We start from the raw sequence: 24,032 nt of genomic DNA on the forward strand, positions 1-24,032 counted from the left end.
GTTAAAGGTTCAGGGGTTAATGTACAAAGATGTGCCTCAGGAGCTCATCAGCAGACGGCCGCTGTTTAGTCTCTACAAAGATCCGTTTGAGGAACTCTCGGCCGTGGTCCGACACGTGGGCGGGCAGCACGGGGTTGGTGGGCTGGGTGGCGATCTTAAAGATGGCCGCCATGGCCTCAAACTCCGCCCACGGGGGTCGCTGCGTCAGCATCTCCACCACGGTGCAGCCGACGCTCCTGAGGGCAAAATAACACGGGTTCGAATCAGGGGAGTCTTACTTTTATTGCCATTATTTCAAGTTTAAAATCCAAGTTAATAGAATTTCTTATGCACTATTTTATCTTTGCAATGAAAGCTCTATTTTAATTCAAGCCATCTACAAGAGATTTGATGAATTTGGAGTTTCCTGCAGGGTTTTACTCCACCAATAGAACAACTTTCACCAAACTGAACATTACCTTCCCAGAAAAACACGAGCGTAGGGTAATTTCAACCTCGTGGGATGTTTCCCTGTAATAAACTGTCCACACGTTTTACCACTTTTCTCTGACAGTCATAATCAAACAGGACTCTGCTGATTTCTTCTGATTTTCGGGACCGCCATGATGCCAGGCGAGGGGCACGGACTGTTGTTTGTTGTGTTCACGGCTACTTGAAATGTTGGAGATTTCTGGGTTCCCAGTCGGAAACTACACAAGTCTACGGGAAATGTAAAAATCTGAAAGATATAACCTTATTTGCTCTATGAAAGACATTGACAAAGACAACATTTAAGAACATTTACTCAATGATTTTAACCACACTGATTTTTTTTGGGCACCTACAGCTCATTGTGCATCACCACAAGCCTGTAAACACAAAAGGCCTCAATTAAGAGAAGGGAGAGCATTAAAACCTATTTTATACAGTCGGTTTAAAACTCACAGAAGACGGTAGTGGTGTTTGTGATGCAGTCGGGTCGTAAAATTAAATGAGAACCATTTTTTTACTAAATCAAATTGATTTAAGAATTCAAAATCGTGAACAGGTTGAATCGACATCGCGATTTTATAACGCTAAATCGTGCAGGCCTACCTTCCAGGCAGCTAACCCAAATCATAACCAGAGGTGGGTAGTAACGAGTTACATTTACTTGAGTGAGTTTTTGGAAAAGATTATACTTCTAGGAGTAGTTTTAAATCACTTTATCTTGTACTTGAGTAGATTAGTGAAGAAGAAGCTGTAGTCTTCCTCCGCTACATCAGGCTACAATGAGCTTTTTCTTTTTACCTCGTTGGTATTCTACGCGTCATTGTTTTTACCCCAGCGTACGTCTCATTTTAATGACTTATTTTGAGAGAGAGAGAGAGAGAGAGAGAGAGAGAGACTTCTGCTGAAGGCTCTACCACGTGACTGTGTTCCACCAATCATACGTCGTCGTGCAGTCACGTGACCATACTCGATCTCAGCGGCGGGACAGGTGAGCGTCACAGTCGTGGCAAATCCAAGATGTCAGAATCAACCCTCGCCAAGGCAACGCAGACCACGAACAACGTGACGTCATCTTCTCACTTAAATGGATCTGGACAGTTTTGGAGAAACACATCAGAGGAGTGCGGTCTCACCAGATGTCGGCCTTCCTGCCGTATCCCTCGCCACTGATCACTTCCGGGCTCATCCAGTAGGGGGTGCCGGTCACGGACATGATGCCTGTCCCCGACAGACAGATGGTCTGCAGCCGGCGGCTGGCGCCGAAGTCGCCCAGCTTCACGTTACCCACCGAGTCCCGGAGGATGTTGGCCCCTGAACAAACGAGAGGAAGTCAGTCAGCTGCGTCTTCCTCTTCAGTCAGCTGGGAAATTGATTTAAAGCGTAAGTCTGGCGCCAAAATGCATCCTAGCGTCTTTTTGTTTAAGCACCCGAGTCCAACTTACGTTGAAAAGCATAATTAGTAATGAAAGTGCCGCTTTTAAGATTGACCACATTTTAGTTTTTTTGGTCAAATGGCCTTTTGAACGAGAGAGCTAGTCTCATACATCGCTACTATGATAGCATCAAAATGAACATTTTTACATCTCTAAGACGGCTCGACACAGCATGTAACTTTACTCCAAGTATCACCAGGGGCTCCACACATGAACTCAGCATGGAGATGATTGTTTGTGTTCACAGAGTTAACTAAAAAAGGTTTTAACAACTCACTGTAGCTGTGGTTGTTGTTGTTGTTGTTGTTGTTGTTTCCGGTTGACGCGTTTCATCTCACAAGTCAAAAAGAATCAATGCTAATCCAAATGCTAATGAACAGGCTCCATAGGAGGAAATATCAATCTTATACAAGGCTCATTTTTCAACTACAAGGTCAATATTGTGTTTCATAACAACAAAACAACATTATCTGTGCATTTCTATGGAACATAGCTTTAGGAGCTCTCCATCTTTACTCTCCTTCCTACTATATTTGACTTGCTAGATGGCGGCGACAGGAAGAACAACAGCTACAGAGTTGTTTAAACCTTTTTTAGTAAACCCTGTGAACACCAACAATGTTCTCCATGCTGAGTTCATGTGTAGAGCCCCTGGTAATACTTCAAGTCAAGTTCATTTCATCCATAAAACTGGAAATTACAGTGCTCACACTCGCCATCAAACCCATAAAAACTAGAGAATAAATTCACTACTTGGAGGAAAGTCCCATGTTGTGTCATTTATGTTATTTTATAATAACTTGTAAAACATCAACCCTGTTGTCTACAGACAGGATATGAACATCAGGTTTACAGGACAAACTGGGTTATTAGAATATTTGGGTTGCAGTGAGGTCACTTGCATTTTCTTCATATTACTACATATTCTTCCAGATACGTATTGATATCACAGACAGAACAGTAAAACCTAAACAAAAAACACTTCTCATATGTCTTGGGAGTCACACTGTGAAGAAATAATCATTATAACTTATACAGATGACAAAATACATTCACATTTTTTCAAAGAACGTCCAGACGCTTTTGCCCTCATGACATTTACTTATGCCAATAATCAACATAATGTCATATTTATTCATATTACACCCACAGCAATGCTACACAAGCATTTGTGTGTCCAAAACAGTTCTCCTATATGCAAAAATAGACATAATAAACATTATAACTCACATAAAGCACATACTATTTACATTTCTTCAAAAAAAAGCCCAAATACGCCAAGCTTTTAGCTGCAACTTTTGGTGAGTCTCTAGCTTTTATGGTTATTAAATGATTAAACTATGAATCAGAGATGCAATCTCTCGGTCTCAGAGGGTTAAAAGAGGCTCTTCCGTCCTAATTGACCTTTTAAACTCGGGTACATTCCCAAAAAGACCCTAGGTTGCATTACGGCAACTACTACTGAGAGCAACTACGTCCCAATAGTCACCTTTGATGTCCCTATGGACAATCATGTTGCTGTGCAGGTAGGAAACCCCCTCCAGGATCTGCCGCGTGTAACGCCGCGTCACGTTTTCCGTCAGCGCTCCGTATGACTTCAGCTGGTCCTTAATGGAGCCCTGTGGGCCACGAAATGACAGAAATGGATATTAAATGGATGCTTTGCAGAGAGGACCACACCCACCAACACACCACCACCCACACACACACACACACACACACACACACGGTCACTTTATCACTGGACTCAACACTGACACTTTTGTTACAAATTTATGGTCTTTTTTTGTCTTTATTTGACAAATATTCTCATTGTTATTATTATTATTACTGTTATTTTGTTGTCTTTATTCTGTTTTCTTGCTAAAACTGCTGCTGGAATTGTCAATTTCCTCACGGGAGTCATCCTAAAGGATCAATAAAGAGAAGTCTAAGTCTAAGTTATTGTTAGACATTTGTGCCAAAACATATACAGTATGTCCTCTTCTGACTGTTTTTTACTCTTAAATATTAATATAATTTTAAAGGAAGTTCTGTCCGCCTCTGGCTGTAATATGCGCACTAGAAAACAATGTTTAAATGTGACCTCTCTACCCAGTCAGCTACATAAACCACTTTCTTTTTTTTCTGCATTGGGACAAAAAGCGAGGAACAATGTTACATGAGTGGTGATACCTTTAAATTCTTTAAATGCTGTGTGTTGCTGTATTTAATCCTCAAGGTACAAAGTAAAGGAGCACTCACGCCAGGCATGTACTCCATGAAGATGGAGAGCGTTCGCTCCATCGTGTCTCGCAAACAGCCGTAGTACTGGACAATCCGCTCGTGGCACAAGTTCTTCAGGAGCTGGATTTCACACTCTAAGGCGCTTACCTCCTAAATGATCAAAAACAGACAAGAAAGAAGATTAATCTTCTCTTGTTTTTTTTTTAACTTCTCTGACATGCACACTATCTGAGCACAATCCCTAAATGTCAGACTCTCACCTTGCTGGTTTCCGGACTCTCCGGGTCAAACTGGACCTGTTTGACCGCCAGTTCCCGTCCAGTATCGGCGTCATAACAGAGAAAAACCCGTCCAAAGGCCCCCTGACCCAGGAGCTTCCCGAGCCGCCAGTTCGTCGGGGCGCGTGGAGCTGGACACATGGTGAAAATCACGCACAATCAAAACAAAAACAACAACAACAGCCAAGACGCTTTGTGCACCTGTTGTACCCCACAAATTAAATCAACAAGCAACTCACAGCGGCTGGGCGGGCTGATGTCCATCACAGACAGGGTCGGAGCCGTTGGGTTGGGGTTGGGGTCGATGTCGCTGCCCCGCCGCGGCCTCCTGGCGGGCCCCGGGGCCTCCTCCAGGTCGGGGGTGAACACACTGCTGCCGCTGCTGGTGCTGGGCGACTGCTCGGTCGGGCTGAAGTTGACGGGCGAGCGGAAGCCGTGGACCTGCGTACGCCGGGCCCGAGGGAAGGTCTTCCTCCCTGAGGAGCAGAGGAAGAGGAGGAGGAGAAACATGAACCAGGGATGTGAATGTAGTCCGAATCCAGCAGATGTGGGGCTGGGCAATGGGTACTTTTATCGAAAAATCCCTCATCTTTACATATGTATTTCAACACCCAAGGAGTCAATCTCATCGATGTCAGTGAGCCACTAAGCATGCAGCATGGTTGCACCAAGATCTAATAATGCTGGTGATTGGTTGTCTAGCAAAAACTCTACGTTGTGCACAGAGATGGGGCTCACCTGTGTGTGTGTGTGTGTGTGTGTGTGTGTGTGTGTTATAAATTGAGAGGTTTGACTACAGTGTGCATCACATACGGGGGTGTAAGTGCAGGAAAATTGACAGCTCAGCCACTACTCTGTTCTTTTAAATCAAGGCTAAAGACCTTTTTTAATTAATTGGTAATTTCCTATACTGAAGTTGCATAGTTACAATAATATATTAATCTTATGTGCTCTTATATTTGTAGTTGTTAACGGCTATTAATGTTTAATTTCTTATACTGCACTGTAACTTGTATTCTCGTATTTTATCTGTTTAATTTCTTAGTTTTTGACTGCTTTTTAATGTTTTACGATAAGCGCTTTGAATTGCCTTTTTGCCGAAATGTGTTACACAAACAGTTTCCCTGCTTAGAGAGGACGAAAAACACGTTCACGAACCGGTATCGCGATCACGGTATCGGCTTTGACTTGACGCCCCTGTGAAGCTGTAGTGCAAAAACAAATCCTTATTATTAATATCTTCCTTATAAAGGCATGTTGGGAGTCTTTAGGAACCAGAGTGGAGTGACCCACCATCGCTGTAGTCCTGAAGGCCGAAGGGAATGCCGTATCGCCGAGGGTACGTTCCACCTTTCCCCGACTTCTCAAACACCGGGATGTCGTACTCTAGAGAGGAAGACGAGGAGGAGGATGATGAAGAAGAACCCAGAACAATACAATTCAACGGGAATACGACATCCAGCAGCTGCATGATGGGAGTTGAAGGAGTTTGGATTTCAGCTACATTATGGCAGAGGGGAAACCTCATGCATCAGGGTTTAAGTGGGTCTGGATTTAATTGTTACTGCCTACACAGTCCAGACTCCAGACTCAGAACTCGAGTCCATTTCCTTTTTTATTCATCAGGGATTAAAAGGGTTCTTCCCAAACCTTTACCTGGAAAGTCCTGGTGGTTGTCTGGGTAGCTCTGTGCTCGCGGCATCCTGGACTTCGGGTAGTCGCTGCACATTAAAAAACAAAAGCAAGGAAGTATATCAGTGCATGGAGTTTACTCTAGACTTGATGCGTATTTAAGGGCTTCATTATGTAGAGAAATACTGTAAATATTTAATATTAAAACCACTCTTATCTCCATTTATTCAATACTATTTATCCCAGTATCCTTTGCTCTGTGCTCCATATTTAAATAATTGTTATTGCACTCTTCATTGCACTCATGCCTCTTTAATGTTTCTGTTTAGAGTGTGTATATATTAGTGTGTGTATCATTATATTAGTGTGTATGTATTGTTTGGTGGTTTTGTATGTGTAAGCGCAGTGTGAGCAACGACGTTCCAAAGTATAATTCCTCGTCTGTGTCCTCATACCTTGCAAAATAAAGCTGATTCTGATTATTTACAACACTCATCAACACTAACGCAGGCCTAATACCCGACCTAAGTATATTAATAAATAAATAAATCAGACTTGGAGGTCCTGACCTGTCCAGAGGGCTGTCTAAAGAGGGACAGCTTCCAGACGCTGAGTTCTCCGGACTGCTCATCGACAGCGGGTCCAGCATCTGAAGAAGAGACAGAAACTCTGAAAAAACAAGCTCCCAAGTCAAGAAATCATCATTCTCTGCAGTGAAGGACTCCTTTCCATATTTGCATGAGGTCAAATTCATCATGGGGACAATAAACATGAACGACGACAACTCCCTGCAATGACGTCTTTACTACCACGCCGACCAGGTCTGAAGGGTTAAATCGCATTAGCCAATGGTGAAGACAGCGATTCATTGAATATTATAATATTTAGTTGAATGTCTGGTGTAACATGTTTTATCCCTCTTTTTATGATATTTACTGTTTATCATTAGATTAATGCTGAAATAATGTCACATATCACAGATTGTTTGCAAAAATGTCCCATTTTACGTGGATTTTTCCTTTAATCTTAATTAATTTAACATGATTGCTGAAGGTGCGACAGTATCTACATGCGACATGTAAATGCTGCAGTAGTACTGAGGCAGATCTGACATGTCAGCTCACAGGAAAGTACTGAGGTTTAATTTTTAATTGTTTATTATCATTATAACTTTAGCTTTTGTGAAACATGTTCTGTGTTTGACTGTTCAACGTTCATCCCTTTGATATGAAGAATACAGAGCAGTTTTGATGGTGGTTATAATGCTCCATGACATGTTTTATCTGTTCCACAGCGAATATTTAACTTTTAGCTAAACTAGAACAAATAAATAAGTCGCAAATTGAACAGTTTTGGCAACATCTGGCAGACAAATCCAGCCCTAATGCCTACGAGAGTGGCAACTGCTTGAAACAGGTCCCACGTCCCCAGACAGTGGACGTAGTCTGAACCACATCCAGGTATCCCGACTCCTCCTACCTGGTCCATGCTCTCTGGGATGAACTCTCCCTCGCTGTTGATGCTGGTGAAGGAGCCGTTCCTCGCCACCTGCTGCAGCGCGTCGGGGATGTATCCCGGTGGGGGGGAGCTGCGGTCCGTCGAATGGGAGCCTGGGGTTGGGTTGAAGTGACATATTTTGTATTAATGTCTAATGGATCTGCTTGTGTGAAATAGTCAGCAGGTGCATCATCATTATGTGCGTTTGCTTCATGTCTTTGCATGTCTATTTTTAAAGTATTTGGCATCGGTGTGACCACGAGACAGTCGTTACTCACCTATCAAAGCGAGCATGCTCTTCTTGTCAGCGACCCTGAATCCCGTGTTGTCCAGCTCCTCGTGGGACGGCAAGAGGTCCATGTTCGAGGACGAATTCTGGCCATTAAAGAAAACAAATAGTTACAACAATGTGGGGAAAGTCAGGAGGATTAAATTGGTTTTCACCCTGTTTTCAGTTTGACTTTGCACGCTCTCGTAAAAAAGGGAAAAAAAAGTGTAAAAACACAGCTTCACAGGTAAAATTACCTTCAAATTTGCCACCTTCAATGGCACATATGCTTTTAAAGCTCACTCTATTTGTATTATTCTTTGACTTTGTTGAAAATCAAAGCTGCTGTGAATCAGTCAGATCAAATAAAAAAGATAACTTTCCTTACTATGAAAGCTAGATATCATCTTCTAACATCATCACTTATATAATACAGCTTCATTCTTGGGTGATTAATCAGACTAAAAACACATTTTGTATTATAAAAAATAAAAAAATTGGTCAAGAAACATTTCTCTTTATCTGTAAATTGTGTCGAGGCCAAGTATATAATTTAGGATTAAATTCAATTTTAATGGGCGCCCAGATAGCTCAGTTGGTAGACCGGGCGCCCCATATATAGAGGTTTACTCCTTGACGCAGCGGGCCAGTGTTCGACTCTTGGTGTACGTCATTCTCCCTCTCTCTCCCCTTTCATGTCTTCAACTGTCCTGGCAATTAATGGCCTAAAATGCCCCAAAATAATCTACTTTAATTTCTAGGTTCTGTCCTGGGGTTTGAATCTGGGAGCTGCTCACCTGAGAGAAGATCTGGAGCACCAGGAGGATCTTCAGGCTCTTCATGTGAACGCTGCGATCCAGCAGCTCCACAGCCTTGTCGAGGTCGTCCTGGGTGGTCAGAGGAATCACCAACTGCAGGAGGAAAACACACAACTGTGACGTAGGTATCCATTTGGTCAAAAACGTCACTTAACCCGTTGGTGCCGGATGCTTCGTGACGACACATCTACCGACGGTTACTGCGTTGCGCAACTCTAAACCAGCGTTCTGTATTCGTCGGTCTTTTCACGACGCTTGCAGCAGAGAACGCACTCTCATTGGTTCAAATACACAGGAGGCGGGTCTTGTTGGCTATTTAAAGCCACTTGACCACCAAAATGTACCGTAGTTTGCTGAAAATCACGTCAATCAACCAGACATACGAGTGCGTTTGTTCATGAATCTTTGAGAGAGGAGCGAGAAAATGTCTCCGACAGAGGAGGAGTTAGACAGCGAGGGCGGTGACGTTGAGGTGGGAGATAGTGAGGAGTTTGGGAGGGTGGATGTCTTCATCATAATCATCATCATAATCATCATAATCTACCACTTCCTCTGTCGGAGCCATTTCCTCGCTCGTCTCTCAAAGATTCATAAACAAACGCACATGTATGTCTGGTTGATTGACATGATTTTCAGCCAACTACGGTACTATTTGGTGGTCACGTGGCTTTAAATAGCCAACAAGACCCGCCTCCTGTGTATTTGAACCAATGACGGTGCGTTCTCTGCTGCACGCGTCATGAAAAGACCGACAAATACAGAATGCTGCGCCACGCAGCGGCCGGCAGGAAGGTCAGTAACCGGCGGTACATGTGATGTGTCGGCACAAACGGGTTAATATCCGTATCAGAGAAGGTGCAGAAGAGTGACGGCTTCGCACCTCATTGTTGGTGTAGTGAAGGTCCATCGTCTGACCGAAAGCCACTTTGGCTTTGGCCTTCAGGTCTTCCAGCTTGACAGGCCGAGGGAACTGCAAGATCCTGGAGAGAAGAAGAAGAAGAAGAGAGGTCAGAGGTCAAGGGAGCACTGCGGCAGGTCTGCGCTGACCCAATTAAAGACGTGAACCCGGTCCAAGCCTCACCTCTTCTCCCCTTTGAACTCAAACTTCACTCTGACGTCGTTCTGTTGGAAAGACAGTCACGTTAAATTCACATTGGATGAATGAACACTGACACAAAAGAATGAAAGACATTTTCTTGTCTCTTATAACAAGAGGCCTCCATGTTTTCTAAGCTGGTCCCCTTGTTCTGTGTTAACTTGCTGTTGCAACATTTGTCAGTTTCACATTAAAAAGTCCCCTTTTTCCTGAAGGGCCTTTAACCCTCTGAAGGCCATTTTTATAGCTTATTGTCCCTCTGGATTTATTTTATAATAACTTGTAAAACATCAACCCCTGTTGTCTACAGTCAAGATATGAACATCATGTTTACAGGACAAACTGGGTTATTAGAATATTTGGGTTGCAGTGAGGTCACTTGCATGTTAAAAACGGTTGTAGGGCCTTAAAGACAAATGAATTAATCCTGTGCACTGTAGCATCTTTGATCACATACTAGACTACTTTGACTGGCACTAATCACCCTCCATACAATGTGGGTGAAAAGTTGTCCTCACTCCATACTCTTTGGCTGACGTAGTCTCCCATATATGGGCATGATGGTCCCTCTACTTCCCTACACAGAGAGCCGACACAGAGCAGCGCACTAATTGAACGAAAACGCGATGAATTATGGACATAAAGGAGATAAATCTTGGATGTAAGAGTTTGGATTTAATGCTCGACAACCCCGAAAAAGGCTGGAAGTTCCAGGCTGGATAGAAAATCACCTCTAGAGGCTAGAAGGACCCGGAAGAGACCTCCGTAACCGCTAACTCGTTACGTTTTAGCCGCAACTTTTGGTAAGTTGATATGTTTTATGGTTGCTTAATGATTAAACCATGAATCAGAGGTGCTGTTTAGGCTCGTGGGCGGGTCTCTCGGTCTCAGAGGGTTAACGTGACATAAGCAGAAAGTGCTTAAAAAACAGCATTTGAACAATAATAATAATAATAATAATAATCAGAATAACCACTGTACCTTTATGAGTGCTCACCTGGTTTTTGGGCGAGGAGGCTTTGGGTTTGCCCAGGTCCGACAGGAACATGGCAGGGCGGCTAGAGCGGTGCAGTTCAGCCAAGTCCTGCATGATCGAGTTCAGTGCCTCCTGCTCATCTGAGAGACGACAACATTTGGGTTTAGTGATACGAGCTGAAGGGTGAAAACGGGAAAATTACTTCAGCCAAAGTGCACAAACATAACTGAAATAACAAAATCCACTTGGTCATCTCAGTACCAAACACACAGGCCTAATTCTACCTGAAAAGGCCACACACACACACACACACACACACACACACACACACACACACACACACACACACACACACACACACACACACACACACACACATATATATATATAAGCTGAATACTAATCATAGTTTAGTTAACAGGAGCACAACTATTTACCATTTTTTAATTCTACATAATATATGGCTTCTGAGTCCTGATTTCCAAAGATACTTTTGATTTAAACTTATTCTTCCCAATAACAAAGGTCCTTGCCTTTGCCTAAGAGCAATGTTTTCCAAACATAGGTTCGGGACCCAAAATGGGTCGCAGACCCGTTTTTATTGGGTCGCTAATTGGCAGAGAACAGACTAAATGCTCAGCATGACCTCAGAGGGGCACTTTCAAAAACCGAACCTGGACTAGATCAGCTGGTTGAGATCTCCAACCAGACACACGCATCTCATTAAATTCAAGTCAGCATTATTTAAACAAATATTGGTGTCTGTACTGAGGGACGATGGGAGGGGACAGAGACACAGGAAGGACAATAGAGACCTTTTCTCTTTTCGTTTACTTTTATAATGGAATAAAAAAACTGAAAAAAACTTCATATACATTTAAATTCATGGTTTTGTTCCATACATTTGGGTCCCGGGGAGACACCAGATTTCTCTTTTGGGTCTTGAGTTGAAAAAGTTTGGGAACCACTGACCTAGATGATTTAAAAAGGACCTTTATTGTGTCTCCAGAGCTGCAGTGGTAACAGGTCACATGCCACTTACACTGAAGTACATTACAAGGGTGCATTATGGGGCAAAGATGTTAAAAAAAATACATTGTTCAGTGAGAAAAAACCTTCCCTGTGTTGTAGGTTTGACAAAAGACGAAGCAGGCTGACTCCCAAACAGTAAGAATATCTTAAAACGCACACACATACCCATCATCATGGCACAGCGATTGACCCAGGAGGCCAGGAAAGAGGATTCTCCCATCAAGTGGAATCCTTTCTCCTGCAACAGCAGACGGATAACGTAAATATAACGTAAATCCTGACATGCAGCTGACCGGGACGCGAGTTAGAGCCTGGAGCTGATCAGCTGACCTGAAAACACAGCGCTGGGTCATAGGGTCAAAATAACTGTCACAATAACCATAAAACATTGATCCTATACTGGTTAAATGGGAGGAAATAGGTTAGATTTTAGAAAACTTTGATAATAAAAAGGGATTAATTCATCATGCTTGTAGACCCTGGGCTGTCTACAGAGACCGCGTTTTTTACAGTGTGTTCAGGGGACAGGCAGCTAGCAGATAGTGAGGAGATGTTTTGGGCTCTTTATAGGTAAAAAGTGCTGTTACTGTCATTTCCTGGTGCAGAGATGCAGATGTGGAAGACCCAGAAACACCAATCAGAGCCCACTGGGCTTTTTCAGGAGACGGTCTTAAAGAGACAGGCGCTTAAATGGAGCATTTCATACAGAGTACATTCAGACACACAGTATAGGAAAAAATACTGAGTTTTTTTAACATTAAAGCATGTAAATATGTGCTAGAAGAAACGCCAAAATACAAGTGTAAACCTGAAAATTAGCATAATATTGGACCTTTAAACCAACTTGCCAGCGTTAGCGGAGCAGCCCCGCAACGTAAACAACTGTTGCTGCAAAATGTGCTTAATGAATTATTTGGCATCTTGAAATATAACCACAACACACAATTAGCTACACATATCTGACGTTAGCTTGTCAGAGAAGCTAAGTGGCTAATGCTAGCCGTTAGTTCATGATACAGCTAGCTAGCTAGCAAGCTAGCTGTCAGGCCGGGGAAGTTGTCAAGCTAAGCTAATGCTAAAGTTAACTAGCCGCCATTCAAGGCTCTCCCGCACTGCTAACGAACTAATAAAAGGTCTAAAACGCGAGGTTTCATCTTTATCAGCTCACCTGGTAGGTTTACGGTCACTTCCTCATCCACAGGGCCGGTGACAGGAGCCCCGAGCCCCGCAGAGAGCCGCTGGAGGAAGCAGAAGTTCGGCTCCAACTTCACTCGAGTCCTGCTGGGCCACGACGACGAGGCCCGACGGGTTCCGGTTCAGGTTCTGGATCTTCTCAGGCACACGAATGACACGAGGACAGTTTATCCAGTAGAGTACCTCCGTGTCTGTGCGGTTATAAAAACAGCAAAGTTACAAAAAAGCTCTCATTTTGTTGCACTTTACAACCAGGGAGCTTCGCTCGCTGTTGCCCCCTTGTTGAGTCAAGCTAACGGGTAGTAACAAATGGAAACCGGAAGTTGGTATATTTTGCTGACAAAATAAAACACAACATGTGTTGTGTAGGGAAAACCCCATATGGTTACATATTTCGCGTTTTATGTTGACAGTTAACTGGAAATTAGATTTTTAATTTTGGTTTACTTGACAGGTCTTAACCTCGCAACCTCGTTGGAAGAATCCAACAAAAACACAACATGTGTGATGTCAGAGACGTGTGTTGTTTTCCTAAATAACGATTGAAACCTGTGTAAATAAACACATTTGAAAGGTTTTTATGTTGCTATCACAGAGAGCACACGGCTAATTCCCGCATAAATATCCAAATTTTGGTTTGGAGTCCGCCTATTTCTTCTTGTGAATGTGGTATTTTCCTAATATTAAAATTAACTGTACAAAAAAATATATATATATATCTCATACGAAGTCATTTATTTAAATATTACATTGTTTTCCCATTTTAACTTCTTATAAATTGATCATTAACACAAAATATGTTTGAACATTCAATGACAAAACAAATGGCAAATTGTTTATTCTGAAGTTAACAAAAAAAAGTGCATTCTAGAAAAGATTTTGATTTGACTTATTTTGAAGGAAACGATTTCATACGTAACTTCCGGTCAATGTAGAATTCTCATAACATCAAGCTGGAGCTGCGGTTTTAAGCTAACGCTAGCTACATCTATTGTCAGTACATTTTAACAACACAAGCAGGGGGAAAACATGTCAGATACGGTAAGATATACATTTTGAAGAGTCTTTATTGTTTATAGTCTGCACGAAATTTAAAAAGACCATTTTATTTGGGTCTGATAGCTCGTATCTGCTTATTTAACATGCTAACTGTTAGCTCATGTAGCTTCAGGCCCAGAGCTCACTGCTCACATATTACATGCTTTTTGTTTTTTTTGTTTATTTTTTAAAGATCGGCTATAAAACAAGAAGTAATACCAGCATGTTGAAGCGGAAACATTCCCATATGAGAGTATCAGGGTCCAGCATCAGTGACTTTAAACCTCCTGGCCCATTTGCAATGTTTGTGGCGTTTAAATGGTTTTCTGCTGCTAATTTTTGTTGTTTATCTGTTGTTTTTGTCTTCTAGGAGACAAAACCATCCAGCCAAGACGGAGGGGACAAGAAGGACGGAGAGTACATTAAGTTAAAAGTGATTGGACAGGTGTGTATGAATGCAGCTGTGATGGACGGGTCTCACAGAGCGAAACACTGGAGAATTAATCTAAAATAAATCAGAATTATGGTGCAAATAAGACAAATATGTACAACACAGCTGTTTTAAAAAGGAAAAGAAAGCTTTACTTGTTTGCACAGGGCGTGCAAAATCAACCGGGCTGATCTGTAGCAATGAACATTAGTTGTTGATGCATCACTTGTTAATTAAGGTTTTTGTTGTTGAATGACTCCAAGAATATGTGCACATTTGTTATAAAGTTGTGTGTAAGCTGTGTTTACTTCTTTTTAACAGTGCACGTGGGGTTGTACAATGTGCACACTGTCTGCACTGTGCAAATCAAGTCATATACATACATAAATACATGTAAGATGTGTGGAATTGTATGTGTGTAATGTCTGTAATACATATTATATACATTACATGTACAAAAAGGTAACGTTCCTTCAAATAAGTTATAAATAGTTGCTGACGTGGGCGATTTAAAGATGGATATGTGTCAGAGAAACACGTCTATTTATGCATCATTGGTATTTAATGTAATTTAATCTTAATCTTACCATTTATTTAAGCCAAAAATGCTTAAATGTATGCGTGTCTCGGGTCGATGCGACAGCCATTGTTGCCTGTTGCACAATGTTGATCCCACGCCTCGTTTTCAAGGATGCTCCCTAGATCTTTTCTTTCACTGTCTATGGTTCCTAGGGCCACACACCCCTGACCCCTTGGGTAGGGGTTTTAGGTTTTGGGACACAACTAGGGTGCAAAAACGAGGGGTAACGGGGTAAGACAGAGACATGAGATTCAGCCTTAGTAACCAAGTCCAGACTTCCCTTCCCGACAGAAAGCTGTCGCCCTGACGGGCCCCCATGTCTTCTGCTTCTCATCGTCCTTTTGTCTCTCTCTCTCTCTCTCTCTCTCTCTCTCTCTCTCTCTCTCTCTCTCTCTCTCTCTCTCTCTCTCTCTCTCTCTCTCTCTCTCTCTCTCTCTCTCTCTCTCTCTCTCTCTCTCTCTCTCTCTCTCTCTCTCCACCCACAGGACAGCAGCGAAATCCACTTTAAGGTTAAGATGACGACGCATCTGAAGAAGCTGAAGGAGTCCTACAGTCAGAGACAGGTACGAGGGGAAGATCCGCGTCACTAAAACACATGAACACTGAGGAAAACAGCACTTTTTAAAAAGGACTTTAATCAGATCAGATCAGAATAAACAGGCAACCTAATTTGATGTTTTATTGACCAGGGATGTCTTAACATTCATGTTGTCCTCGGGTCAAATTGTCCCGTTTTTCAGTTCTTTTTTTGTCATAATCAGCCCTCGAAATAAGCGCCGAAAAATCAACAACATTAAAAATATCAAAAAAAACACCAGAAACGTGAAAAAATAAAAAATAAAAGCACCCACAACATTCAAAAAGTGACAAGAGAAGTCGCAAAAAGAGACAACAATGTTGAAAAAAAGTGACCATTGTCTACGGGATGACAACACAAGGGTTAAATATCGGATGCTACCATCGCAACAATGTCCATTTAATTTCATGCATACGTTGCTAATAACGTCAAGTATCGTAGTAGCTAGCTTTGTTAGCTAAGAAGCTATTGTCCAAACACAAGAAAATGGTGCATTTGATGATCAGATGCAACCTAACTTGATGTTTTATTTACTAAGGCTGTCTTAAATGTTTATGGGATGCTGGTCTTCATTGATCCCTGAAGGGAAACTCTGTGTTACAGTCGCACAAATAGTTTAAATATCAGAGTAGAAATAAAAATAAAGAAATACAAGGAGTGTGGATATGTTGGGTATTTACATAATAAAGGAACGTTATGATACAGTGTTTACATAATTAACATAACTGAGGAATTGCAATGGTGAAAAGTAATAATAATTATAATAATAATTTAAGTTAGATATTCAGTTTGTGGATTTTCAGACTTTAAAAACAGTTTTTAATCACAGTATTATTTAGGATAGATTATAAGATGTCAGATCAACTCCATCAGCACCAGAGAGCGTTGTATTACATATTTAATGTCATTTTAACGTCACCTACTGCACTGCAACACTGTTTTCTTGTACTATAGCAACTGCACTTTACTCCAGTCTACCTTCTGCACATTGTCTACTGTTTGCCTTTTTTTTCTGGTGTTTTTACTTGTTTGTTTTGCTTTCATTGTAGAAAATGCTGCTGTAACAAGGGGACTTCCCCGCTGTGGGATGAGTAAAGTATCATCTCATCTTATCTTATCTAATCTTATCTTATTGATCTCCGTGTGTTTCCTACAGGGCGTCCCAGCGAGCACGCTAAGGTTTCTGTTCGAAGGACAGAGAATCGCAGACAACCAAACTCCCAAAGAGGTAAACTCGTCTCTCTGACTGAGAAACCCTCCATTTATGACATTTCTATTGATGGAATTGAGCGTAATGTGATGTAATATAATGTAAAAGTGTGTCCCGTGTATGTTTACCGCCCTCTTTACTTTTCCAAGGTTCCTAAAAACTGCTTATTGTAGTAATATGATCAGAGCAGCAACATCTGGGGATATTTATACATCTGCAGTTTTACTTCCCATTTAAAATAACGCATTCATTCAGCAGCAACACACATGTAGCTGAGAGAATCAATCAACAAACAACTGCTGTTTTTGTTTTTTTTATCCAAAGCTTAAACATTTTGCCAAAGCTCTGATTTCACTCCTAAATTTGGCTTTTAGAATAAAAGGGCTTTTTGTCCGCAGATCTGGAACAGTCCGTTAGCACATTACTGCTTTGAAATATAAATAAATGTTCCGTTATTGACGGAGAGATTTAACCCTCGTGTTGTCTTTCCGTCAAAATTGAAAATCAACCCTTTTGACGCTTTTTATTCATGTTTTTCTTATGTTTTTGTCCCTTTTTTCAACACTTTTGCTGCTTTTTTTTTCAATGTTTGTCACTTTTCACGTTTAACATTACGTAACACTAACTTATTAACTTTAGTTTTTGTTCTTGTAGGAGTTTATGGTCAATAAACCTCATTTATAGGAAATTATACCTAATGTTTGAGTTAGAAAAGCAGAAATTAGGAATTATTGAGACTGAAATTGGATGCAAAGGAATGGATGTTGATGATAATCACAGACTGGAATATGTCAACTTTTACTCAATACTACTTCAAAAACACATAAAATTGAATAAGACGCCCCAAAATTAATGAAAGTAGAGATTTGTACTTGGCAGAGAGCGTTGGGTGGAATCAATCATGTTATTTTGGGGAATTAAAAAGAACATTGATATAGGACAACATGAGGACAACATGAGGACAACATGAGGACAACATGAGATTGAATGAATGGCGTACTTTTTAGTCTGCAGATGTAATTTGATGCGAGTAAAAGAAGTGTTCTACATTAATAGGAGGACATTACCAGTAAATATGTTGTGTTGTGACCTTGTTACTAACATGTCTCTCCTCTGCTGTTTGTCCACGTCAGCTGGGGATGGAGGACGAGGACGTCATCGAGGTTTATCAAGAACAGACGGGCGGACTCTGGAACGATTAAACTCATGCAATTCTCATTTCTTTTTCTCCTTCATTTTGTATTTTATTTTGTATGTATGTACTTAATTTTTTGTTCAGTTTCAAACCATCTGGATCAGAACCGACTCTGATCAGGGCTTCCATGCGCGAGGGTGTGAACAGACTGAGGCGAGGGAGAGGACAGTGGGTCTCGGGTCTCGGGTCTCGGGTCTCGGGGTCTCGGGTCTCTGAGGTGCAGGGATGCTCATGCTGTTGACCCGAGCAATAACATGCAACGTGAGTGTTACACCCGAATATACATAGACAAATATTACTGTGGGTGTCTTGTCCCGTCTTGTTGGGGTGTCAGCAGGAACAAATCATATCACGGACCAGTCTGCATTAAAGGGACAGTTCACGCAACAAAGGACAAATATCTAATGTCCTATTACAGCCCCTGGACTAAGTAATTTATCCCGATAGCACACCGTTAACAGCTTTGTGTCAGCTTTCTCCAAAGAATTATAAAAAAAAAAACAGGAAAAAATGACATCAAACAGCTCCTCCTGTTTGATTATAGTGTTCTGCACTTGGGGACCAAAAACTGGAATATTTACTTTTATATCTTAATTTTTAGCAATCGCTCTGCACCCTGTCATGAGAAGGAGTGTCTTAACCAATATCAGTAGACACGCGAGTACACATGGACAAGTCCTTCCGGCTTCTTAAGTTGGAGGAGGCTGAAGCAAAGCGGTGTCCGCTGACCAAGAATCAGAAAACAGAGTTTTGGGTGCATTGTGCCTTTAAATCGGTGATGAAAACACTTGCTTCTTCTTCTATTTCCCTCGTTCAGGACGTTAAACTGTTTGGCTTGCACCCCTGTTGGTTCTGTAGACTGAGGAGGCATCAAAGACACACGTGAGGCAGTTAAATTCCCCCGTGTTGTGTGTGGCGTTCAGGGACTTTCAGAGAGGGTTCACTTTGACGCTACCTGCTCATCAACAGCTGGATTGCTGGGCACAGTGTCACCTTTTGTCTCTGTAGATTAAGATCATTTGCATTCACAATCATGTGTGCATTTAAAAAAAACAAAAATTGATTTGAAAAATGATTTTAGATTAAATTGTAAAATGCTAATTGGCCTGTATGGTAATGAGATTTTAAACACTTTTTTTTTTAAAGATGATAATTGTGCTTTACTTGTATGTTGTGTTTAAATGCCGTCTCATATGCATCTCCAGTGTCCATCTAAATAGACTGAATACCCGATTTGGAAACACATTGATCGCTGACACTCGCACAGTCTTTCAAACTCAGTTTGTTCACGGAAAAATCTTAAAATGGTCGTCTGCGGACAGCGACATCTGCGCTCGTTTTTGGGATTAAACTCTAGATCTGGGGACTGTAGGACGGTCTAATGAGCAGCCCTCAAACCGGGGCGTCTGGGAAACCAGTAAGTTGGAGATGAATGACGAGATGAGAGCATGTTGGAGATGCTCCGCTCCTGAAGGATGAAACAACCAACAACACAACACACGTTTCCTGTTGGCAGTCTGGTTATTTGAGGTTATTTTTGGTTATTTGAGGTTATTTCTGGTTATTTTTGGTTATTTGAGGTTATTTCTGGTTATTTGAGGTTATTTGAGGTTATTTCTGGTTATTTGAGGTTATTTTTGGTTATTTGAGGTTATTTTTGGTTATTTGAGGTTATTTGAGGTTATTTCTGGTTGTTTCAATCCTCACAAACACCCGTGACGCCCCGTAAACGCTGCGATGGACGATGGTTGAACTGCACCTCTGGGACACATCTGCTTTCAACACACACACACACGCACACAGACACACACACACACCAAAATTCAGAAGCATGTCGGCTGTCTTCATTGCTACACAATTAGTTTTGGAGATCCATAAACATAAGAGTAGCAACTCTAAATCCAGTTGTTATCCTTCTGTCGGGGATCATCCATCTCCCACGTGTGTCCTTAAGTTAAGATTTCCTCAATTTTTCAACCTGACGGAGTGTTTATCATTCATATTATTTTCCCTCCATGCATCAGTGAATGGCATGCCCCCCCCCCCCCCCCCCCCCCCCCCCCCCCCCGATCTCAGTGAGGTGACGAGACATGTTCATCATTAGAGGAACGTTGATACAGATGGTTTGAAATTTTGCAGATGAGCGTTTTTGCTTTTTTTGAATAAAATATTTAAGAAAATACTGCAGTGTGGTGTTTATGTCGATGGTTTTGCTTCTTACTTAGACTTCTCTTTATTGATCTAAGTGGATTTGTAGGAAGGTTTTAAACGGGAGGAGTGTGAAGGTCCACCTGTGTGAAGGTCCACGTCTAACCCCTACGGCTTCTAGTAGAAATTAGACTGATCCCACAGGGGACCAGGTTTCTAAATTACCTGAAATCTGGAAGCAACTCAGAACCTGTTTGAGTGACAAGTACACGAACCAGTCTTACTGACCACCTGAACAGGAACCAGCTGGGACCGGGGGTGCTGGAGGATTTGGCCTTAACAGGAATATTTAAAGAAAAATGTCACAGATCTGAACAGCATATTTAAATGTGGTCCATCTGCACTTAATTTCCTCGTTAACAGGATCGAACTCTGGCATCTAAACAAGAAAATCTGTTAAACTCAGACAGTGTGAGCCACATACAAGAAATACAAAATCAAACTCACATGAGTCCTCTTTGTTCTTCCTGGTGGGTTTGGAGGGAAAAGAGAGTCCTGAGGGGCGGAGTTATATAGCCTAACCTCGGGGGTGGGGGTGACAGCCAGTCCATAATCATGCAGATTAGGTGGAGACTCGTTATTAATTTAAAGTCCTTAAAGTCCTTTCTTTAAATGTCTCAATGCAGAAACCATTCAAAACCCTTTTAACCCCTCAAAATGCAACTCTTAGTTAAATAAAAACAGACTGACTTAAAAGTGAGTCATTTAACCGGTTAATCTGCACATCCTCACATATGCAACAACAATAAGTTTAGCAAGTGTGATCAATTTAAGTATCATTTCATTGGTTAGAAACGCTGGTGTCCTAATTTGCATATCATTATTATTCTCTATATTATCTTGTTTACAAAGCTGGAAGCAAATAGACATAAAACACATGACTCCTAACAGCACTGCAGTGTTAAGTTGAATATATGAAAATGTGAGAGGAGGAGTTAATTATTTTATTGTAAGAGTGTTGCTCATATTTCTCTCTGGATCTTTTATGGCCAACACCTTATTATTATTATTATATTATTCCTTCACAAGTGATAATATCCGATTATCTTTTTCACATAAAACAATAAATAGTGAACAACGTGGACATTTGAATGTTCCTCAGGCAGTCTCAGGCTCTAAGGCATTGGCATTAAGTGGGTTTGCTGTCATAAGATGACTCATTCAAGTCCTCCTCGCCCCCCCAAGAGCAGAACCTGAGTCCCTGTAAACAACCCACGAGCTGTGGTGTGTTTGAGGTCTCCTGTAAAACAGACCACTAACCAGAAGTTTATCTTCCATGTACCTTCTTCGACTTTTCTTTCTTTCTTTAATCTCAATTTGCAAATGAAACCTGAAAGTTGTCGTTCGTATTATTTTCCTCTGTGAGTTCACGCGTCGGTGAACATCCAAACCGACCAATCACAGGTCTTCGTGAGACTCGAACGCCGGGTTGTCGTTCACCGCGGCCCCCCTGCTGTGACTCACTGATGGAGCGGGTGATGATGACCCCCCCGGGCGCTGTGACCTCACGGGGAACCTGTACGTACAGAAAATAATCCCCGAGACCATCATGAGGACCGTCCCCACCATCCCGACCCCGATGCCGCACCCCACGTGCTGAGAATCAGGGGCCGGGGGCATGTTGAACTCGGGGGGGAACTCTATTGTCTGGTTTGTTACCACGGAGATCAGGTTCCACAGGAGAGGTACGAGCGACATCACGGCGGCCGACAGGCACAGCACGCCGGTGGTGAAGAACGCCAAGCGGACTGGGGAGTCCTCCTGCGTCCTGAAGTAGATGTTCCTCAAGGCATAAACCCCCCCGGCGTTCCCACACAGCCCCAGGACCAGAGACAGGAGCATGAGAACCTGAGCTGCCACGATCTCCGGAGGCGTGAAGGTCTCAGCCAGGCTCATGGACCTGCAGTGCATGACCCTGAAGCCGGGGGTCACCAGGGCGTGGCTGTTGAAGCAGGCCCGCCAGACGCCCACCCAGGCCACTCCGGAGCTGATGACCCCCCTGTCAGACACCAGCCAAACCCTCCACTGGATGAGTCCCAGGGCCATGGCGGTGAGCACCCAGCCCACGCAGCTCAGCCAGAGGGACCCGAGCTGGGCGTGGGCGCTGTGGGCCAGGTACCTCATGGGAGTGGAGCCGCTACAGACCACCTGGTCTAGAGCTGCACAGATTAATCAGGCAAATGATTACTTGGCCACAATCAAATTAATCCACCAACTTTTTGGATAATTGATTAATCAGCTTGAGTAAAATTCTCTGATTCCAGCATCTTAAATGTGAATATGTTCTAGTTTCTTCTCTGCTTTGAGGGTCTTTGAGACGTGGTCCAAACAAGACACTTGAGGACGTCATCTTGGGCTTTTTGGGAAATACCGATCACATTTCTCCATTTAAAATTTTTTTTTTTTAAGATCAGTTTTTGGGGCTTTTCCCTTTATTTTATTGACAGTGGATAGACGTGAAAGGGGGATGACACGCAGCAAAGGGCCGTAGGCCGGACTCGAACCCGGACCGTTGCAGGACTCAGCCAACATGGGGTCATACTGGGTGAGCCAGAGGCCCCCCCACCTTTTTGGGATAACATAATAGACCAAACAACTAATCCAATAACTGACAAAATGACGATGAACCGTCAGTTGCAGCCCTTTACCTAGAAAGTCCTGATCCCACCAAACCGGGCATTACCAACCAGGACCTGGATCCCAGGTGTGAGGTCTGAGTCCCAATTCACCTCCAGCGAGGCCTCGTGGATCCTCTTCTCTCTCTCTCACCTGGCAGGTCCTCCGATGCTCTTTGGTCTCCGGGGTTACCTGGACAACAAGCACCTGCAGCACAGAGTGAAACACACACACACACAGGTGTGTAGCATCGCTCCCAATGTGCAGATGTCATGGAGTTATCATGCTGGGATGCTCTTTTTGATTTAAATCCGGGTTTTTAACATTTCCTTGATACAAAATACCTCTGAATGAGTTTTTTTGGTAAATCTAAAGTGCGCTGAGACTACATTTCAACATCTAGACCTCCGTCGGCCTGTCAGGACACCACTACGTGGACTACCTGAGCCTGAGATGGGTTCATGTTAGTGTGTGAGTGGTTTAAAAATTAACCAACTGTGCTTGTTTGACTGCAGAAGATCCACATTCGTTTATCACCGTCTCCTTTTGGATTTTAATAAACTCACAAGCTGTAAAACGCCAAATGAATGCATACTGTGATCCATTGTCTCTTTCTCTTGGTTTGGTCTCTCGGCTTTTTACACATTAGCTTAAATGTTTTGTTTTTTACAGAGTAGAGTAGAAAATAATGGTTGTTATGCTTGATCCACAAAGAGGAATAAACCTTATTCCGTGTTAGTGAAACAACAGGAGACTTCCTGATGTTAACTGGGCCAAATTCTTCGAAGGAGTCGCATTAATCAAAGGGCATTATGTCTTAAAGAATACTTTCATTAACATATATTAAGTATATTATTATCCAAATTATCATATTCATTATTACAATATCTAAATTCATGTTCAATTAATGTTCAACTGAAAGCAGCGTGAGAAGAAGATGGGCTAAAATCCCAAAACATGGAATAAGAAAAGGAAATTATGTTCAATTACTTCATCATTTCATAAAATCTACCATATGACACATAGACTCAGAGGTGCAAATAGCTTTCTCGTCCATTTCATCACTTCAAATGTAAAAACCTAAATCAGAATAAAAAATCTATTACAATCTGATTTTTAATTACATTTTGCAAACAAGGCTTCTGCAAATGAACTAGTGTAATTTGAAAAGGATTACAGAGAAACCTACACAGAGAATATTCTTGATTCAAGGGATCTTCGGTTCATCACAGACTAAACAGCTGGAAGTCTAACTCC

General features: G+C 42.2%; 4 protein-coding genes and 1 long non-coding RNA gene across 5 annotated transcripts in view; 2 read left to right on the top strand and 3 right to left on the bottom strand.

Moving 5' to 3' along the window:
* map3k2 (mitogen-activated protein kinase kinase kinase 2) overlaps positions 1-13,240 on the bottom strand; it is a 13,742-nt gene extending 502 nt beyond the window's left edge. The window contains exons 1-17 of the mRNA XM_034865057.1: positions 12,896-13,240; positions 11,893-11,965; positions 10,717-10,835; positions 9,705-9,745; positions 9,504-9,603; positions 8,603-8,716; positions 7,816-7,912; positions 7,520-7,650; positions 6,610-6,689; positions 6,065-6,129; positions 5,702-5,794; positions 4,648-4,884; positions 4,391-4,539; positions 4,149-4,280; positions 3,394-3,523; positions 1,605-1,782; positions 1-236 (exon numbers count right to left, since the gene is read on the bottom strand). The exon at positions 1-236 is cut by the window's left edge and continues 502 nt beyond it. Coding sequence (XP_034720948.1) covers positions 17-236; positions 1,605-1,782; positions 3,394-3,523; positions 4,149-4,280; positions 4,391-4,539; positions 4,648-4,884; positions 5,702-5,794; positions 6,065-6,129; positions 6,610-6,689; positions 7,520-7,650; positions 7,816-7,912; positions 8,603-8,716; positions 9,504-9,603; positions 9,705-9,745; positions 10,717-10,835; positions 11,893-11,947 — 1,941 coding nt within the window. The 5' untranslated portion in view covers positions 11,948-11,965; positions 12,896-13,240 and the 3' untranslated portion in view covers positions 1-16. The remainder of the gene's footprint in view (positions 237-1,604; positions 1,783-3,393; positions 3,524-4,148; positions 4,281-4,390; positions 4,540-4,647; positions 4,885-5,701; positions 5,795-6,064; positions 6,130-6,609; positions 6,690-7,519; positions 7,651-7,815; positions 7,913-8,602; positions 8,717-9,503; positions 9,604-9,704; positions 9,746-10,716; positions 10,836-11,892; positions 11,966-12,895) is intronic.
* A 581-nt stretch (positions 13,241-13,821) lies between these two features.
* On the top strand, positions 13,822-17,977 carry sumo1 (small ubiquitin like modifier 1). Its single transcript, XM_034864692.1, has 5 exons — positions 13,822-13,962; positions 14,330-14,404; positions 15,455-15,532; positions 16,703-16,774; positions 17,890-17,977. Exons 1-5 carry the CDS (start codon positions 13,951-13,953, stop codon positions 17,956-17,958), a joined length of 306 nt encoding a protein of 101 aa, XP_034720583.1. The 5' UTR covers positions 13,822-13,950; the 3' UTR covers positions 17,959-17,977.
* Positions 17,978-18,740: 763 nt separating this feature from the next.
* The window catches only part of LOC117939376 (protein Shroom2-like), a 32,825-nt gene continuing 27,533 nt past the window's right edge, over positions 18,741-24,032 (bottom strand). The window contains exon 11 of the mRNA XM_034864686.1: positions 18,741-18,751. The gene's annotated coding sequence lies outside the window, so the exon portion shown is untranslated. The remainder of the gene's footprint in view (positions 18,752-24,032) is intronic.
* Positions 19,164-20,133, top strand: LOC117939380. The gene is made up of 2 exons (XR_004655573.1): positions 19,164-19,471; positions 19,632-20,133. It is a non-coding gene; the product is annotated as an uncharacterized LOC117939380 (long non-coding RNA).
* Positions 21,399-22,327, bottom strand: LOC117939378 (claudin-34-like). Its single transcript, XM_034864691.1, has one exon. The coding sequence runs from the start codon at positions 22,281-22,283 to the stop codon at positions 21,558-21,560; it is 726 nt and encodes a 241-aa protein (XP_034720582.1). The 5' UTR covers positions 22,284-22,327; the 3' UTR covers positions 21,399-21,557.

This window comes from Etheostoma cragini, chromosome 24 (genome assembly GCF_013103735.1).
Source record: "Etheostoma cragini isolate CJK2018 chromosome 24, CSU_Ecrag_1.0, whole genome shotgun sequence".
NCBI classification, from domain to species: Eukaryota; Metazoa; Chordata; class Actinopteri; order Perciformes; family Percidae; genus Etheostoma; species Etheostoma cragini.

Coding starts and splice junctions, on each gene's coding strand:
- sumo1 (XM_034864692.1), top strand. Junction 15,533..16,702: donor AGTCCTACAGTCAGAGACAG/GTACGAGGGGAA, acceptor TGTTTCCTACAG/GGCGTCCCAGCGAGCACGCT. Junction 16,775..17,889: donor ACAACCAAACTCCCAAAGAG/GTAAACTCGTCT, acceptor TGTCCACGTCAG/CTGGGGATGGAGGACGAGGA.
- LOC117939378 (XM_034864691.1), bottom strand. CDS start 22,283: ATGAGGTACCTGGCCCACAGCGCCCACGCCCAGCTCGGGTCCCTCTGG.